General features: G+C 41.9%; 1 protein-coding gene across 2 annotated transcripts in view; it reads left to right on the forward strand.

Moving 5' to 3' along the window:
* Positions 1-19,079, forward strand: part of zdhhc7 (zinc finger DHHC-type palmitoyltransferase 7) — an 83,585-nt gene that overhangs the window by 61,540 nt on the left and 2,966 nt on the right. For both annotated transcript variants that reach the window (XM_068049137.1, XM_068049136.1), the window contains 3 exons: positions 1,596-1,692; positions 6,694-6,775; positions 14,728-14,858. In XM_068049137.1, coding sequence (XP_067905238.1) covers positions 1,596-1,692; positions 6,694-6,775; positions 14,728-14,858 — 310 coding nt within the window. The remainder of the gene's footprint in view (positions 1-1,595; positions 1,693-6,693; positions 6,776-14,727; positions 14,859-19,079) is intronic.

Genomic DNA, 19,079 nt, shown 5'->3' on the forward strand with positions numbered 1-19,079 from the left:
ACCTTTACATAAATCCCAGCCTTCTAGTTCTGCCTGCATACAATAATGCTCGACATTATGAACTTTTTCAGAGGCTGATGGGGGCAGGAGCTGAGGTAGGTTGATGCATAATTTCGCACTGGCATGCCGATTTGCCAGCACCATCCCACCCCCGAGCCGTTTTCCTGGAGGCTGAATGGCAGCCCAGCCGCCAGCAGCGGGTAACTTGTTAAGATAATTGAACGGGTAATTAAAGCTATTGATCAGAGGCCGTCTGGAATTTTCCAGTCAGCCTGCGGGCCACCCGCACTTCCGGGAGCATGGCAGCTGCCTAGTGGCAGCCTCCTGGCGGCAGACTGGGGGGCCAGTGCTCCGGGGGTCACTTTGAATCGGCACGCCCCCCCCCCCACCCCCAAACCTGGTCACAGCTGCATCTGCAGGCCATCCTGTGGAGGGGATTTCCCTCCACACTGGTGGTCCAGCAACTGTGGCCGTTTTTTATTTTGAATGTACTGAGAGGGTGCCTCAAGATGGAGGCACCCTATCTCTCCCTTATCTGCAATGGCAGACTGCAGCTCCTTCTTCGCTGGATGGCCCCCAATTGCCCTCCAGCATCAAGAGCCCACCCAATGTCTTTAATTGGACAGCAAGCGCACCTTCTGGCCACTAATTAGCCATTCCAGGAAAAATCAATGTCGAGTGACTGTTCCGGTCATGGTGTGGGGCAGGACCTGCATTTGACCCCAACGTTGGGTTCCTGACCCTAAATGGAAAATCCTATCCTAGGCATATGTACATATAAGTTAGTACTTACTTTTCCCAGTGCTTCCAGTCTAAACAGGGCTGCTTGACATCTAAGCTTGTGATTGTAAGCACATTTTCAAAGCTTGTGAACTTTGTAAATTACTGCAGTTTCAAGAATAAAGTTATCCCTGTAATATTTGGGCGTCGCAGTGGTTAGCACCGCAGCCTCACAGCTCCAGTGACCTGGGTTCAGTTCTGGATACTGCCTGTGCGGGGTTTGCAAGTTCTCCCTGTGACCATGTGGGTTTCCGCCGGGTGCTCCAGTTTCCTCCCACAACCAAAGACGTGCAGGCTGATAGGTAAGTTGCCCATTGTAAATTGCCCCCAGTATAGGTAGGTGGTAGGAGAATTGAGGGAAGGTGGGGATGTGGTAGGGAATATGGGATTAATGTAGGATTAGTATAAATGGGTGGTTGATGGTCAGCACAGACTCGGTGGGCTGAAGGGCCTGTTTCAGTGCTGTATCTCTCTATGACTCTAATATTGGAGCTCTCGTTCCACAGGTTGGCACTAAGTTATTTCTAATGAGACACAAGAAGTAAATCACCTCAGTAGATGACATCCATAGCTGTGTGGAAACTCATTTGCAATTTCAAAGGGAGTTGAACACCAGTAAGGAACAAATTTAAAAGAAAATTGACCATCAGTAGATGATGGCCTAGACATTCTAACTATAAGATTATCTGTATTTTGAAAAATGACTGAGGAGTATTATGAAATATAAATCAGTGCTTGCTTGAAAATTAGTGTAGCATTTCTCGGTTAACTGCTTTTATTGTGTAAGAGCTCTTTTTCTTTCTTCCCAAAAACAGTATCTGTAAAAGGTGCATTCGGAAGATGGACCACCATTGTCCTTGGGTAAACAACTGTGTTGGAGAGAACAATCAAAAATTCTTTGTACTCTTTACTGTAAGTTTGTATATGTTTTACTGCAAATTTTGGGCAATTGGAATTACATCATAACAAACAATCTAGAACTAACATTTAGAATTTTCTCAGATTAACCTTTTGAAATTGTGCCGTGATGATATTGATAGCATAAAACAAGGAACTAATTAACCAAGGTTATGTTTCTGCTAAATAGCATCAATTTCACCATATGTGCATTTTATTTTGATAAGCCTGTCCATTGACAGCACAGGATTTAAGTTTTTGGTGCATAGTAGTTGAGGGATGGGGACACTAAAGATTATCTGTTGATCTGTCTCATCCAGTGATTCAGTTTTAAACAGTCTTGGCAAGCAGACCAAAATGAGTGCCTGTCAAAGAGCAGCTGTTAAAATAACCAGCTAGAAACTTAATTCACTGCTAGTGAGGGGGATTGAAGTAGAACATCATCATTTAAAACACAGTTAAATTAAATTAAAGCACCGGTCTAAAGGAGAATCTGGCTGCAGAAGTTGCACTGTCAGGTAATATCTTGCAAATTTCCCAGGTTTTGGGTTAGTAGCTGTCCCCCATCCTGTTTGGAGTTGCATCTCCCTGCTTTATATGAATCAACAGCAATACTGCAAAAAAAGGTGTTCATGATCAAAATGTATCTCGCCAAGAATAGAACAAATTTTTATATTGCAGCGTACAAGTTTCAAGATATTAGCTGTAATAATAATGCTAATGAGGCCAGTTTCTTCTTGTTTCTGTTAAAGGCCATGATTGCCTCCCTATTATAGTTGTAGGGGCTGTGATTGGAATTTACAAAGTAATTCATACTACTTAAAAAATCAAAAAGATTTGAACAAATCTACTTATACTTTGGAAACTTCATTAAAAGAATGGCATTTGCATCAGTGAGGGCTGGCAACAGTATATTCACCTTCATCTTTGCTCTTTGGTAAGAATGTGTAATTTTCAAAATTTTTAAAGTTTACATCAGTTATTTAAAGCATACGCTTTTCTATTGCAGCAAAATCCATCCACTTATGAATATTAACTTGTCATCTCATAACTTTAATCAATGTTCATAACTTCATGGGCAACTTGCTGTCATCACAAAGAATGACTAAAAGGTTAATCAGGAGAAAGAAATTAGAGTATGAGAGGAAGCTAGCTAGAAATGTAAAAACAGCAAGAGTTTTTACAGGTATTTAAAAAGGAAAAGTGTAAGTAAAGTGAATGTTGGTCCTCTAGAGAGTGAGAATAGGGAGTTAATAGTAGATAATAAGGAAATGGCGGATGAAATCAACAAATATTTTGCTTCTGTCTTCACTATAGGAGATACAAAAAACATTCCAGTAATAGCTGTAAATCAGGAGGTGGAAGGAAGAGAGGAACTTGGTGAAATTACAATCACCAGGGAAGCGGTACTGACGAAACTAATGGAGCTGCGGGCTGACAAGTCCCCGGGTCCTGAAGGGCTTCATCCTAGGGTCTTAAAAGAGGTGGCTAATGAGGTAGTAGATGTGTTGGTGTTAATTTTTCAAAATTCGTTCGATTCTGGAAAGGTTCCATCAGACTGGAAAATAGCAAATATCACCCCTCTATTCAAGAAGGGGGGAAGCAGAAAACAGATAACAAGAGGCCAGTTAGCTTGACGTCTGTCATGGGGAAGGTGTTAGAACTGATTATTAAGGAGGCTATAGCTGGGTAGTTAGAAAAACTCAAGGTAATCAGGAATAGTCAGCATGGCTTTGTGAAAGGGAGATCATGTTTAACCAATTTATTGGAGTTCTTTGAAGGAGTAACATGTGCTGTGGGTAAAGGGGAGCCCGTTGACGTACCGTACTTGGATTTCCAGAAGGCATTTGACATGGTGCCGCATAAAAAGTTATTGCGCAAAGTAGGAGCTCATGGGGAGTGGGTAACCTATTCACATGGGCAGAGGATTGGCTGGCTGGCAGAAAACAGAGTATACATAAATGGGTCCTTTTCTGATTGACAAGATGTGATGAGTGGAGTCCTGCAGGGGTCTGTGCTGGGTTCTCAACTTTTTACAATTTATATCAATGACTTAGGTGAGGAGAGCAATGGCATGGTAGCTAAATCTGCAGATGATACAAAGATAGGTACGAAAGTATGGATAGGAAAGTATGTTGTGAAGAGGACATAAGGAGGTTGCAGACCGATATAGATAGTTTGAGTGAGTGCACAAAAATCTGGCAGATGGAGTATAATGTGGGAAAATGTGAAGTTGTTCACTTTGGCAGGAAGAATAAAAAAGCAGAGTATTACTTAAACGGAGAAGAACTGCAGAATTCCGAGGTGCAGAGGCATCTGGGTATTTTAGTGCATGAGTCACAAAAAGTTAGTATGCAAGTACAGCAAGTAATAAAGAAGGCTAATGGAATGCTATCCTTTATTAAGAGAGGATTGAAAATAAAAGTAAGAATGTTATGCTTCAGTTATACAGGGCATTGGTGAGACCACATCGTGAATACTGTGTGCAGTTTTGGTCTCCTTATTTAAAGAAGGATGTAAATGCGTTGGAGGCGATACAGAGGAGGTTTACTGGATTGATACCTGGAATGAGCAGGCTATCTTGTGAGCAAAGATTCGACAGACTGGGCTTGTTTTCACTGGAGTTTAGAAGAGTGAGGGGACACTTGATTGAAATATATAAGATCCTGAACGGTCTTGACAAGGTGGATGTGGAAAGGATGTTTCCTTTCGTGGGGGAGTTCAGAACTAGGGGCACTGTTTTAAAATTAGGGGTTGCCCTTTTAGGACAGAGATAAGGAAAAATGTTTTCTGTGAAGGTCGTGTGACTTTCGAACACTCTGCCTCAGAAGGTGGTGGAGGTGGGGTCTTTGAATAATTTTAAGGTGGGGATAGATAGATTCTTGTTAGGCAAGGGAAACAAAGGTTATCGGGGGTAGATGGGAGTGTGGAATTTGAGACACAAACAGATCAGCCATGATCTTATTGAATGGTGGAGCAGGCTAGAGGGGCCAAATGGCCTACTACTGCTAATTCGTATGTTCGTATGTAAATGCTGAGTAACTTTGGAATTTGAATGGGATGGTAAGTGTATGTATATTCTTAGTTTGCTGCCATTAATACTCTGAGTTTTTATTTTGAAAGTGCTCATGTGGAAACTCACAATGGCTCTTCTCTCTTCAAAAGTGTAAGTTCCTTCCTGAGCCCTTAAATAATTCATATACATTTATTACCTCTAAGCTTGAGTACATCTGGCCGGCCTTTCACAAAGCCATGCTGACCACCTCATTTTCCAAAACTCTGCTCTAATTCTCATCAAGTCCCATTCGTCTATCACCCCTGTCCTTGCATACTCCTGATTAAGCAATGGCTCGATTTTAAAGTTCTCACCCTTGTTTACAAATCCATCCATGGTCTCTCCCTCCCTGTCTCTATAATCTCCTTCAGCCCCACGACTCTCCGAGATATCAGTGCTCCTCCTTTTCAAGCTTCTTGAGCATCCCTGATTTTAATCACTCCACTGGTGGTCATGTCTTCAGCTGCCAAAACTCCAAGCTCTGGAACTCCCTCCATAAACCTCTGCCTCTCTACCTCTCTTTCCTCCTATAGGACCCTCCTTAAAACATACTTCTTTGATTAAGCTTTTGATCATCTGCTCTAATGTGGCTTGGTGTAAAATTTTGTTTTATAATGCTCCTGTGAAGCACCTTGAGACATTCTATGATGTTAAAGGTGCTATATAAATATAAACTGTTGATCAGCTCAGTGCAGTATAACAATGGGCAATAACTGAATCATCAGTGTATCAATTGCTCTAACGAAGACCTGACACCAAAACAATGGGTGGAATGGCCTCCTTCTGTGCTGTAGATTTCTATTCTTATTTTTACACGACCTGTAGCTTAGTGGATAATGATAGCAATTAATAAAGAATTTCCATTCACCTGCATCTTGGCTCTTAAATAAGCATGCATAATAAGATTGTATGCCAAATTGCAGTTGTATACCTAAGTGCCAATGTGTGAGTTTCATTAGAACTAACTTATGCAGATATAATTTTCCCATTCTCCTTCCCAGCTCTCTCAAAAATAACATTAATTGGATCTAAAAACAGGGAATAAAACATGTTAAATAGTGTTTTCTGAGTGGTTAAGAGAAATGTGCTTGAGGATCTCATCATTATTCCCAGCACTGATAAAACTAGAATATGCATCTCTGTTTGTCAATTTGGAATAATCAAACTACTTACTTCAAAATAGAGGTTTTTTTTTGTCTAGACAATTCTAAAGTAAAAAATTATTTGTGTAACAATTCGGACATTCTCATTAAAGAGTGGGTATTTGCGGGCCATTGGTTAATAATTGGCCCATTCTTTGGAGTGATGTAAGAGAAATACAACCCTGATCCACCAATACTGTAGGGATAATTCACAATGCCATGTACCTACACGGGGCCAGGCTTGAAGAGAAGAATATTGTGGTCCATCCCCAACCTCGACCCTTGCAAAATTGCGCCTTAAAACTAAATCTAGAGTGGTCTCCACAGCCAAAACAAAATCTTAATTTCTCAGCATGCATCAGCCTTTCACTGTTATTGCAAATTAATCCATGTAAATTGTACAATTAGCTACAGTAGATTTTTGCTTTACAGTAATGTAGTAATGCAAGAAATCAAGTGGTCTGTTTATGTTCTTAGCAACGACTGGAGGCAGAATATGCACTGCATTTTTACCATTTTCGAGCAGTTACAACAGTTTGTCTATGTACTATAATTAAGTTTTTTTGCTGTAGTAGAGTTAGTGTAATCTGTTTGGCGAATATATAGACTAGTGTCTTACTTCATAGAAATCCATATGTATGTCAACGCTAAACCAGCTTGGGAACCAAATAAGTAAGAAGCTTTGGGGATGTGAATGCAGTTTTGACCTTGGAATGTATTGAATCAATCTGATCCTGTCTTTGCTGACTTATCATGCTTGATAATGAAGCTGATTGTGACAGATATTGTGCAATAATGCTTTACTTCATCCATTTGCAGATGTATATAGCACTGATTTCAGTCCATGCACTGATACTGTGTGGCTTCCAATTTTTCTTCTGTATCAGAGAACAGTGGAGTGGTGAGTAATGACATTTGCCCAGAAAGATGCAGTGTGTCTATGAAAATTGCTTTGACAGCAGCAGCAGCAACTTAAGAGATGATAAACAAATGGTTAAATACTTTTCCTCTAAAAATGGCTGAATTTACCACTCTTCTTGTCAACGTAGTCAGATTAGTTAAATAAAAGCAAAATACGGCAGATGCTGGAAATCTGAAACGCAAACAAGAAATGCTGGAAATACTCAGCAGGTCTGGCAGCATCTGTGGAGAGAGAAACAGAGTTAACGTTTCAGGTCTGTGACCTTTCATCAGAACCTGAAACGTTGACTCTGCTTCTCTCTCCACAGATGCTGCCAGACCTGCTGAGTATTTCTGGCATTTCTTGTTTGTGTAGTCAGATTAGTTTCCTATTTACTTAGCCTTGTCCAGGTGTTTTATTTTAAATAGCTGTTAATATCCAACTGAATTTGTGCTCTTAACTTTAAGGAGGTTCTGTTCATTCATCAGGTCGGTACTCATCTAACAAAAAGATTAGATCCACCTTTGCTTAAGTAGATTAAAAGGGAGGAAAGAGAATTGATCAGAATTGAAAGAAATTCTTGTCCCAAATTCATGTTTCTGTACCTCTGTAACCCAGACTTAACCTTTGTGTTTGGCTGAAATTTTTCCGAAACCAAAATTTACCTTTAACAAATCTATGTTGGTTTTCCCACATTAACCCATGCTTCTCCAAGTGAGAATTAAAATGGTGGGTTTTAAGGAGGGCCTTAAAGAAAGCGAGGGAGAGGCAGGAGAGGGGATTTGTGGAGGAAATTCCAGAGTGTGGGACCTAAACAGTTAAAAGCATGGCATGAATGCCAATAATGCGGCAAAGAAAAGTAAAGAATTATGGTAGGCCAGTCAGAGGAATGGAGAGTTCTGGGAGAGGGTTGCAGAGCTGAAGGAGCTTACAGAGAGATAGGGGTAAAGGCATGGAGGGATTCAATGCAAAGATGAGAAATTTAAAATAATTAATTGTGAGAAGTGGTTTTGCATGTTCTGGGATGTAATATGGACAAAAAAATCAGAAGTGGTGTGAAACGGAATGCTGATTCACTACCAGCCCATTTTGTGCTTCTGGCATTAAACAATTTCAACCTCATTTAGTGTACCCATTGGGTAAGAGATGACCATTTGTAGTTGTCTTTTGCACTTTAGATGCTTTATGATGTTGGTAATTTACAGTACCTTTAGTTGAGTTAAAACAGAGGATTACTCCAATAGACCTAAAACTTTCTGGAATAGTGAAGTAATTGAATGTCTCATAACAAATAAAAACTATAAAGAGTCATAGAGTCAGAATGGCACAAAGAAGGCTATTTGGCCTCTTGAGTTCATGCCAGCTCTCTTAAAGCAATCCGGTCAGTTCCATTCTCCCACTCAATCCACGTAGACCTGCAAGTTTATTTCGAACATACGAATTAGGAGCACGAGTAGGCTCGTCGGGCCTGCTCTGTCATTCAATAAGGTCATGGCTGAACTGATTACTCCACATTTCCACCTACCCCCGATAACCTTCCACCCCCTTGCTCATCAAGAATCTATCTACCTCAAAAATATTCAAAGACTCTGCTTCCACTGCCTTTTGAGGAAGAGAATTCCAAAGACTCAAGACCCTTGAGAGAAAATTTTCTCCCCATCTCTGTCTTAAACGGGCGACCCCTTATTTTTAAATAGTGACCCCTAGTTCTAGATTCTCCCACAAGGGGAAACGTCCTTTCTACATCCACCCTGTCAGGACCCCTCAGGAACTTGTATGTTTCAATCAAATTGCCTCTTAATCTTCTAAATTACAGCAGATACAAGCCTCGCTTGTCCAATCTTTCCTCGTAAGACAGCTCACCCATTCCAGTTATTAGTCTCGTAAACCTTCTCTGTACTGCCTCCAGTGCATTTACATCCTTCCTTAAATAAGGAGACCAGTACTATACACTGTACTCCAGATGTGGTCTCACCAATGCCCTGCATAGCTGAAGCATAACCTCCCTACTTTGTATTTAATTCCCCTTGCGATAAATGATTACATTTTATTAGCTTTCCTAATTACGTGCTGCACCTGCATACTAACCTTTTGCAATTCATGCACTAGGATACCCAGATCCCTCCGCATCTCAGAGCTCTGCAATCTCTCACCATTTAGATAATATGCTTTTTTATTCTTCCTGCCAAAGTGGACAATTTCACACTTTCCCACATTATACTCCATTTGCCAGGTCTTTGCCCACTCACTTAACCTATCTATATCCCTTTGTAGCCTCCTTATGTCCTCTTCACAAGTTACTTTCCTACCTATCTTTGTGTCATCGGCAAATTTAGCAACCATACCTTCGGTCCCTTCATCTAAGTCATTTATGTAAATTGTAAAAAGTTGAGGCCTCAGCACAGATCCCTGTGGCACACCACTCGTTACATCTTGCCAACCAGAATGCTCTCTGTTCCCTGTTAGCTAGCCAATCTTCTATCCATGCCAATATGTTACCCCCTTCACCATGAGCTTTTATTTTCTGCGATAACCTTTGATGTGGCACCTTATCAAATGCCTTCTGGAAATCTAAGTACAATACATCCACCGGTTCCCCTTTATCCACAGCACATGTAACTCCCTCAAAGAACTCCAATAAATTGGGTAAACATGATTTCCCTATCACAAAACCATGTTGACTCTGCCTGATTACCTTGAATTTTTCTAAATGCCCTGCTATACCGTCTTTAATAATAGCTTCTAACATTTTTCCTAAGACAGATGTTAAGTGAACTGGCCTGTAGTTTCCTGCTTTCTGTCACCCTCCCTTTTTGAATAAAGATGTTACATTCACTATTTTCCAATCTAACGGAACTTTGGAAAATTAAAACTAACACATCAACTATCTCACTAGCTACTTCTTTTAACACCCTAGGATGAAGTCCATCAGGACCCGGGGACTTGTCAGCCCACAGCTCCAACAATTTGTTCAGTACCACTCCCCTGGTGATTGTGATTTTCTTGAGTTCCTCCCTCCCTTCCATTTCCTGACTTACAGCTAATACTGGGATGTTACTTGTAGCCTCAATAGTGAAGACCAATGCAAAATATCTGTTCAATTCATCTGCCATCTCCTTATCATCCATTATTAATTCTCCAGACTCACTTTCTATAGGACCAACACTCACTTTGTTAACTCTTTTCTTTTTTAAATATCTATAGAAGCTCTTACTATCTGTCTTTATATTTCTAGCTAGCTTTCCCTTGTATGCTAATTTTACCTTCCTTATCAATCTTTTAGTCATTCTTTGCTGTTTTGTATATTCTGTCAAATCTTCTGACCTGCCTCCCATCTTTGCACAATTATAGGCTTTTTCTTTAAGTTTGATACTATCTTCAACTGTGTTAACCATGGATGGCGGCTCCCACCCTTGGAATTTTTCTTTCTTGTTGAAATGTATTTATTCTGTGTATTCTGAAATATCCCCTTAAATGTCTGCAACTGCATCTCTATTGACCTATCCCTTAACCTGATTTGCCTGTTCACTTTAGCTAGCTCTGCTTTCATGCTCTTATATTTGCCCTTATTTAAGTTTAAAATACTGGTCTTGGACCCACTCTTCTCTGCCTCAAACTGAATGTAAAAGTCAATCATATTATGATCGCTTATACCTATGGGCGCCTTATGTATGAGGTCATTAATGAATCCTATCTCATTGCACAATACTAAGTCTAGTATTGCCTGCTCTCTGCATTATTTCTTCCTTTATACCCCGTCCTACAGTGTGGTTAATGTTAGGTGGCCTGTACACCATTCCCACAAGTGGCTTCTTGCCTTTATGATTTCTCATCTCTACCCAATCTTCTTCTACATCCTGGTCTCCTGAACTTAAGTCATCCCTCTCTATTGCGCTAATACCATCATTAATTAACAGAGCTACCCCTCCACCTTTTCCTAGCTTCCTGTCCTTCCCAAATCCCATAAACCCTTCAATATTCAGGTCCCAATCTATGTCGTCCTGCAACCATGACTCTGTAATGGCTATTAGAGTGTACTTATTTATTTCTATTTGTGCTCTCAGTTCATCTGATTTGTTTTGAATGATACATGCATTCAGATACAGAGCCTTTAGTTTTGTCTTTTTTATTATTTTTGTAACCTCTAGCCTTATCTGTTTATTTACTATTAGATTTGTACGCTCTGTCTCTTTGTATCACAGTCTGTTTATCATTTCCCATATTAGTACCTTTCTCTCTTGCTTTGTCTCTACTCCTTGATTTACCATATCTTCCCAAATTTGATCCCTTGCTCCCACTATTCAGGTTAAAATCCTCTCTACTTCCCTAGATATGTGGCTCTCTAGAACACCGACCCCAAAACGTTTCAGGTGTAGACCGTCCCAACAGTACAGCCAGCACTTTCCCTAGTACTGGTGCCAGTGCCCCACAAACCAGAACCTATTTCTACCACACCAGTCTTTGAGCCACATATTAATTTCTCTAATCTTATTTGCCCTATGCCAATTTGCACGTGGCTCAGGTAATAATCCAGGGATTATTATATTTGAGGTTCTGCATCGTAATTTGGTGCCAAGTTCCTCATACTAACTATGTAGAACCTCTTTCCTTGTCCTGCCTTTGTCATTGGTACCTACATGGACCACGACGCCTGGATCCTCCCCCTCCCACTGTAAGTTCCTCTCCAGCCCAGAGCAGATGTCCTGAACACTGGCACCAGGCAGGTAACACAGCCGTCTGGACTCTCGCTCTTTGCTGCAGAGAACATTGTCAATCCCCCTAACTATACTGCACCTACTGCCACTAAATTCCTTTTTTTCTCCCTCCTCTTGATTGGCTTCCTGTACCATGGTGCCATGGTCAGATTGCTCATCCACCCTGCAGCCTCCACTCTCATTCAAACAAGCTGAAAGAACCTCAAATCTGTTGGACAATCGCAAAGGCTGAGGCTCCTGCCCTCTGGGTCTCCTTACCTGCCTTAGTTGCAGCCACACTCTCCTGTCCCTGACCACTGACCAAATCAGAAGACCCTATCCTAAAGGGTGTGACCACCTCCTGGTACAAAATGTCCAGGTAACATTCCCCCTCCCCGATGTGTAATCTGTCAATATGCCCTACCACCTTCAAATTCCATCTGTCACTTGCCTGCCTATTCTATTAGCCTATCAATATCCTGGCTGCAGTTGATTGGTATCATCCTCGATGTTTGGATCCAATTTTGGCATCATTGGCAAATTTTGAAATTTTACTCTGTATTCCAAGTCAGACCTGTAATCCTAGCACTGATTGCTATGTACACCACTGTCTACCATCCTCCAGTTTGGAAAAAAAACACTTACCATGACTCATTATTTTCTGTCTTTAAGCCAATCTTTTAAGCTCACCCCAATGCTCCTATTCCATGAGTTTCAATTTGCTAACTAATCTTTTATGTGGTACTTTCTCAAATGCTTTCTTAAAATCTATATGGCAACATCCACTGTGTTTCCTTCATCAGCCTTCTCTGTTAATTCATCAAAAAAATCAATTAGATTAATCAAGCACGATCTGCCTTTCACTTCTCTGTTTCTTGACCTCTGTATAATAAATTTGAGTATCCCTAAATCAGTTATGTGGGATTTTGACTCAAATTCTGTAAGATGGTACTTTAAGATTAATTCATTAAATGGACATAATTAGATACTCTTTAAGATTGAAGCTGGGATCATAGAACCATAGAAAATGTATGGCACCGAAAGAGGCTAGTAAGCCCATTGTGTCCACGTCAGCTGAAAAAACTAGCCACCCAATCTAATCCCACCTTCTAGCACCTAGTCTGTAGCCTTGCAGGTTACAGCACTTCAGGCGCAGGTCCAGGTACCTTTTAATAGAACCAAAGAAAAGTTAGGATCACTTGGGCTTTTTAATTTTAATTTTTAATTTAATTTTAATTTAATTTTAATTTTTAGATTATAATTTTCATTTCTATGTAGTTTTCCCTAGCATTTAGTTCATGAGAATATGTTTAACAATGACTCAACTATTTTCAGAATAAAGTTATTTAATTGGAAGAAGTCATCAAATGGTAAATTATTTTTTGTAAATAGATATCTGATTTTCCATTGTGCACAATATATCAGATAAACTTGGCCATTGGATGCCAGCTGTGCACCTGTGGAAACCTTGATTTTATAATTTGAAGCATTGAGACCATGATGAGCAGTGTTCCAAGCCTAATTAATTGTGAATTCCACAGCCAGTTAACGGCTGCTAAAGGGCCTCTGCCCACTGCCACTGGGATTTTACTGTTGGCAAGTGGGCGACCCAGGCCAAGAAAGGCCACCTGTAAAATGTAGACAGCTTTCTGACGGCCAAGGTGAGGGGGGGTGCCCTCCTGATCAAGCACCCTGTGCCCGACGGAGGGCTGCCCCCAGTGCCCCATCCACCTCCAATGCCTAACACGCCCTTCCCCCCCTTCCCCCCAATCAACCACCCTTGCCTTGCCGGGGCCCAATCAATCACCCCCGGCGAGGCCCCAAAAACATACTTTTTCCCAGGGCCGTCCTTCCTCCACTTGAAGCTGGGTTGCAGTCTCAGCAGTGGCCACCGCTCCCGGTGGTGCTGATGGGATTAAGAGCTGCCGGCCCATTGATTGGCCGGCGGCTCCATTAAGCTGGACTTCCTGCCTGAATGAGGTGGAAGTTCTGCCTCAGACCAGTTAAGGGCCTGGGGACCATATAATGCGGTCTGGATCCCCAGGCCAGGCGGTGGCAGGATCGCCACCGACTTTCCGTTCGTTGGACGGCTCCCGTCCGATGGTAAAATTGTGGCCCAAGATTAGTTTGCTGACCCAAATGATGCAGCTATCATAAATATGTGCTGTAAATTTTAAAGTTCTTCAATTTCTACCTTGGGTTTAGTAGCCCACTCCCATTACATTAGATTCCTAAACACTAACTGCAAAGATTACTTGATATTTCAGAAACTCTAAATACAAAACAAAACCACAGAAAATAAATTGTTGATATACCCACTCAATACAGAGGAAGGGCTGAATTATTTGAGCCGGACAGGGGTGGGCTTGTGCTAGGCCGAACCCCCCCCCCCCCCCCCCCCCCACTGAGCAATTCAACAGCGCTCTGACAACTAACTGCCTGGCACCCTGGTCCCCACGCCTTTAAGGACGGGGATCTCTCCTCCAAGAGCTACCGGCTAATCAGAGGGCTGGCAGCTAGATAGTATCAGCAGCACCACTGGGAGTGGTGCACTGCCAGTACTAAACTAGGCCTGGGACTAGGGCCAGCACTGAAGCCGCAGACCGAAGGGAAGAGAGACAGGGTCACAGGAGGCAGTCTGGTGATGGTGAGGGGAGAGTGGTCTTTGAGGACGGGGTAGGGGAGAACAGTTCAGCAGAGGGCTGTCTTTTGTTGCCGGGGAGCCTTCCGTGGGCCACAGATTGCCTACGGAGGAGCCACCCTTCCCCACCCCAGTTCCACAGGGAGGCTGCCTTGTTTTACTGGGTGGAGGTCCCTCCCTCCCATCTCTGGTTTAATTCCAGCAGCGGCCAGAAGAGGCCCTTAAGTGGCTAGTAACTAACCACTTAAGGGCCTCAATTGGCCCCCCCACCTCCCCCACCCCCCCCCCCCCCCGCCTTCCTTCACAATTCAAAGGGCTCCTCCACCACCCACCCTCTCATCTCCTATCCTGTCTCCCAGGAGCCCATTAAATTCAGCCCAAAGAGGCTCCATTGGCCTTTATGACTGATATTTTGGCAAAAATACTTTGAATGAGTAGAATAGTCTGATAACTTCAGAATTTATGAGTGCAGCTTCTTAAATTGTTCATTACTTTTCTTCATAATTATTAATTAAAGCTTTTGTGAATTGCTGCTGCTTTAATTGTTTGAAAGAAAAGTGATAACACATTTGTTTCATGTGTAGGCTATTCTGACAATGAGATGTTTTCCTCCACAGAATGCAGTGGCTTCTCACCTCCTGTAACTGTAATCCTAATCATCTTTTTGTGCCTTGAAGGACTTCTGTTTCTCACATTCACCTCAGTAATGTTTGGCACGCAGCTTCACTCAATATGCAATGACGAGACGGTATGTATTTTTCGTAATTTTAGAAGTTTGTGCATAAGATATTTTTTGAATCTGCAAATGTGTTAGCAGTTGAAGAAATCCAATTTAAATGTCAACAGAAAGATAATTTGTGGTCAGTGCTTTTATTGCATTTCTCTAAAGAGGACACATGTAATTTTTATTTGCATGACTCTGCCCCACTCTGTCCCCATAGCCCCACATCAATCCACAAACAATTTCCACTGCTCCGCTTTCTCCTCATAGCCCATTCATTCCCAAGCTAATCCCACTGCTCCCTTTCCTCTCCAGAGCTCTGTATCAATCCACAAACTAATCTCACTGCTCTGCTCCCTCCCCATAGCCCGATATAAATGTTAAAAAATAATTTCACTGCTGTGCTCGTTCCCTGGAGCACCGTATCAACCCATAAATTAATCCCACTGCCCCGCTCTCTCCCCATAGCCCTGTATCAATACACAAACTAATCCCACTGTCCATAGACCTGCACCAATCCACAAACTAACCCCACTGTCCCACTCGCTTCTTATAGCCCAATATCAGTCCACAAACTGTAGATGTAATTTATCTGGATTTTCAAAAGGCCTTCGATAAGGTGCCCCATAATAGATTAATGAATAGTTCAGAAAATGCAGAGTCAGGAGACAAGTGGCAGAATGGATTGCTAGCTGGCTTCAAGACAGAAAGCAGAGAGTGGGAGTAAAGGTTAGTTTTCAGGTTGGCAGAAAGTGTTCCACAAGGATCAGTGCTGGGACCACTGCTGTTCACAATTTACATTAATGATTTGGACTAATCAAAAGCACAATTTCTAAATTTGTGGATGACACTAAATTTGGGGGGATAGTACTGAGGAGGACTGCAACAAATTACAGGACATTAATAAACTTGCAGAATGGGAAAATAATTGGCAAATGAAGTTCAACACAGATAAATGTGAGGTAATACATTTTTGTGAGAAGAATTGGGAGGTTAATATTTCGTGAAAGGCGCGAGTCTAGGTGAGGTAGAGGAATAAAGGGATCTCGGAGTGCAAATACACACGTCACTAAAAATTATGCCACAGGTCAGTAAAGCAGTAGGCTTTTTCTCAAGAGAGTTAGAATTGAAAAGTAGGGAGGTTATGCTAAACCTGTATCGAACCTTGGTTACACCACACTCGAGGACTGCGTGCAGTTCTGATTGCCATATTATAAAAAGCATACAGAGACACTGGAGAGGATGCAGAGAAGATTGATAAAGATGATACCAGAAATGTTTGGGAATACATATCAAGAAAGCATTGGCATGCTGGGTCTCTTTTTCTCGATAAAAGAAGGCTGAGGGGTGACCTAATAGAGGTTTTGAAAATTATGAAAGGTTTTGATAGAGTGGATACAGAGAGAATGTTTCCACTTGTGGGGAAGGGGCCATCATTATAAGATAGTCACCAAGAAATCCAATAGGGAATTCAGAAGCAACTTCAGTTCCCAAGGAGTAGTGAGAATATGGAACTTGATACTGCAGAAGCGAATAGTATAGATGCATTTAAGTGGAAGCTAGACAAGCATATGAGGGAGAGGGGAACAGAGGGGTTACAATGATGGATTTAGATGAGGAAAGATGCGAGGAGACTGGCATGGACTGGTTAGGCCGAATGTCCTGTTTCATTTTTTATTCGTTTCATGAGATGTGGGCATCGCTGGCAAGGCTAGCATTTGTTGTCCATCCCCAATTGCCCTTGAGAAGGTGGTGGTGAGCTGCCTTCTGGAATTGCTGCAGTCCATCTGTGCTGTACATCCTATGTATCCTTTGTAATCCTGTGATTCTGGTCTAAGGTGCATTTTATCCTTAGCTTTGTTGTTTCAGTTCAAAATGTATTTTGATGCTTTTCTGATATACAGATACAAAGCTTGTTGTAGCATTCGAACATAGAACATTACAGCGCAGTACAGGCCCTTCAGCCCTCGATGTTGCGCCGACCTGTGAAACCATCTGACCTACACGATTCCATTTTCATCCATATGTCTATCCAATGACCACTTAAATGCCCTTAAAGTTGGCGAGTCTACTACTGTTGCAGGCAGGGCGTTCCACGCCCCTACTACTCTCTGTGTAAAGAAACTACCTCTGACATCTGTCCTATATCTATCACCCCTCAACTTAAAGCTATGTCCCCTCGTGTTTGCCATCACCATCCGAGGAAAAAGGCTCTCACTATCCACCCTGTCCAACCCTCTGATTATCTTATATGTCTCTATTAAGTCACCTCTTCTCCTCCTTCTCTCTAACGAAAACAACCTCAAGTCCCTCAGCCTTTCCTCGTAAGACCTTCCCTCCATACCAGGCAACATCCTAGTAAATCTCCTCTGCACCTTTTCCAAAGCTTCCACATCCTTCCTATAATGCGGTGACCAGAACTGCACGCAATACTCCAGGTGCGGCCGCACCAGAGTTCTGTACAGCTGCAGCATGACCTCGTGGCTCCTAAACTCGATCCCCCTACTAATAAAAGCTAACACACCATATGCCTTCTTAACAGCTCTATTAACCTGGGTGGCAACTTTCAGGGATTTATGTACCTGGACACCAAGATCTCTCTGCTCATCTACACTACCAAGAATCTTCCCATTAGCCCAGTATTCTGCAATCCTGTTACTCCTTCCGAAGTGAATCACCTCACACTTTTCCGCATTAAACTCCATTTGCCATCTCTCAGCCCAGCTCTGCAGCCTATCTATGTCCCTCTGTAACCTACAACATCCTTCGGCACTATCCACAACTCCACCGACCTTCGTGTCATCCGCAAATTTACTAACCCACCCTTCTACACCCTTATCCAGGTCATTTATAAAAATGACAATACAGCCTAGGAAGATTTCGATTTCAATCTTTTTTCTGTCAGGGGTTAGTTCCTGTGGGAGTAGGAATGTTATAATTACCATTAGAGCCCCTAGCAGAGGTGAGGTGGGGGAGGCAGAGGTGTATGTCTGAGGGTAAAGTTGAGTATTGCTGTTGTCCTGCACTGTGGTCTGATAATGTGCTGACATGTTTTAGGCTCATAAATGCTGTAGCTAAGATTAAAGACACTCAAATGAATAGCATTATATAGTTGGAATGCCAACGATTAATTTTGAAATCAGTGAAGAGTACAGCTACAACCATTTAAAAATCTTGAGCTTTACAAAACACAGATGAAAACAAAATTGTGAACCTTGGCTCAGTTAGTAACACTCTCGCCCCTGAGTCAGAAAGTTATGGGAGACTTGAGCACATATTCTAGTGTGACACTTCAGTACAGTACAGTGTCGAGGGAGTGCAGCACCATCAAAGGAAAGCCATCTTTTGGATGAAACATGACACCGAGGCTCTGTCTACTTTGAAAGATCCCATGGTACTACTTTGAGCCAGAGCATTGGAGCTCCTTTGTCCTAGCCAATGTTTATCACTTAACCAGCATCACTGAAACAGATTATCAGTAGAAATGATGGTACTGCCTGCCCATGTGCACATGACATTGTAAATAGTAACCGTATTTTTAAAAGAAGTCCTTACCACTATCTCCACCTTCCCTGAAAAGACAGTATGATCTAATCTGCTTCTAATGCTCAATCCTGTACTCAGTCCAATGGAATCAGAATCTCAATAGACGGCCAAGTAAAGTACTACATTTGTGCTAGAATGTATGATTTTGTGTTCTTTAACAGTTGGTAACACTTGTATCAACTGTAAGTGACCTCCTTCACCAGTCACTGGGCTTAACAAAAATCTTATTAAGAATGTTTAATCTGTCAGTCAGATATGTTGGTGAGTACTGAACCAGACAGAATAAAATCCTTGATCTAATCCCCGGTCTGCACTGAGTCAGCTGATTTCAACCAAGCGATAGTACAATTAGCTTTAGCACCCCTGGTCTTAAGAGTCAGGCAAGATTTCAAATACTAATAAGCATTTGCCAGTTTCATTTGGGTGAAGAAATTACCGTGCCATCGTTTAATTGCCCACCGCATAAGTCAAAACACAAACAGTATTCCACTATTTAAGTATTCATAGAGTCTTGATCAATTTAAACAAGTCTCAACAATTATTTGTTTCCATTGGAACTAGACCCAAAGCAAAATGTTGATGAGTAGAAAAATGGATAGTTGAAAGGAAAATACTCCAAATTAAAACCCACCTCCACTTTTCCCCTCCTCACCCACCCGCCCTGTCCTTGGAAGAAAGAAGCTCAGGTGACAATTTAATAGG

The sequence above is a fragment of the Heterodontus francisci genome, chromosome 17 (assembly GCF_036365525.1).
Source record: "Heterodontus francisci isolate sHetFra1 chromosome 17, sHetFra1.hap1, whole genome shotgun sequence".
Lineage (NCBI taxonomy): Eukaryota > Metazoa > Chordata > Chondrichthyes > Heterodontiformes > Heterodontidae > Heterodontus > Heterodontus francisci.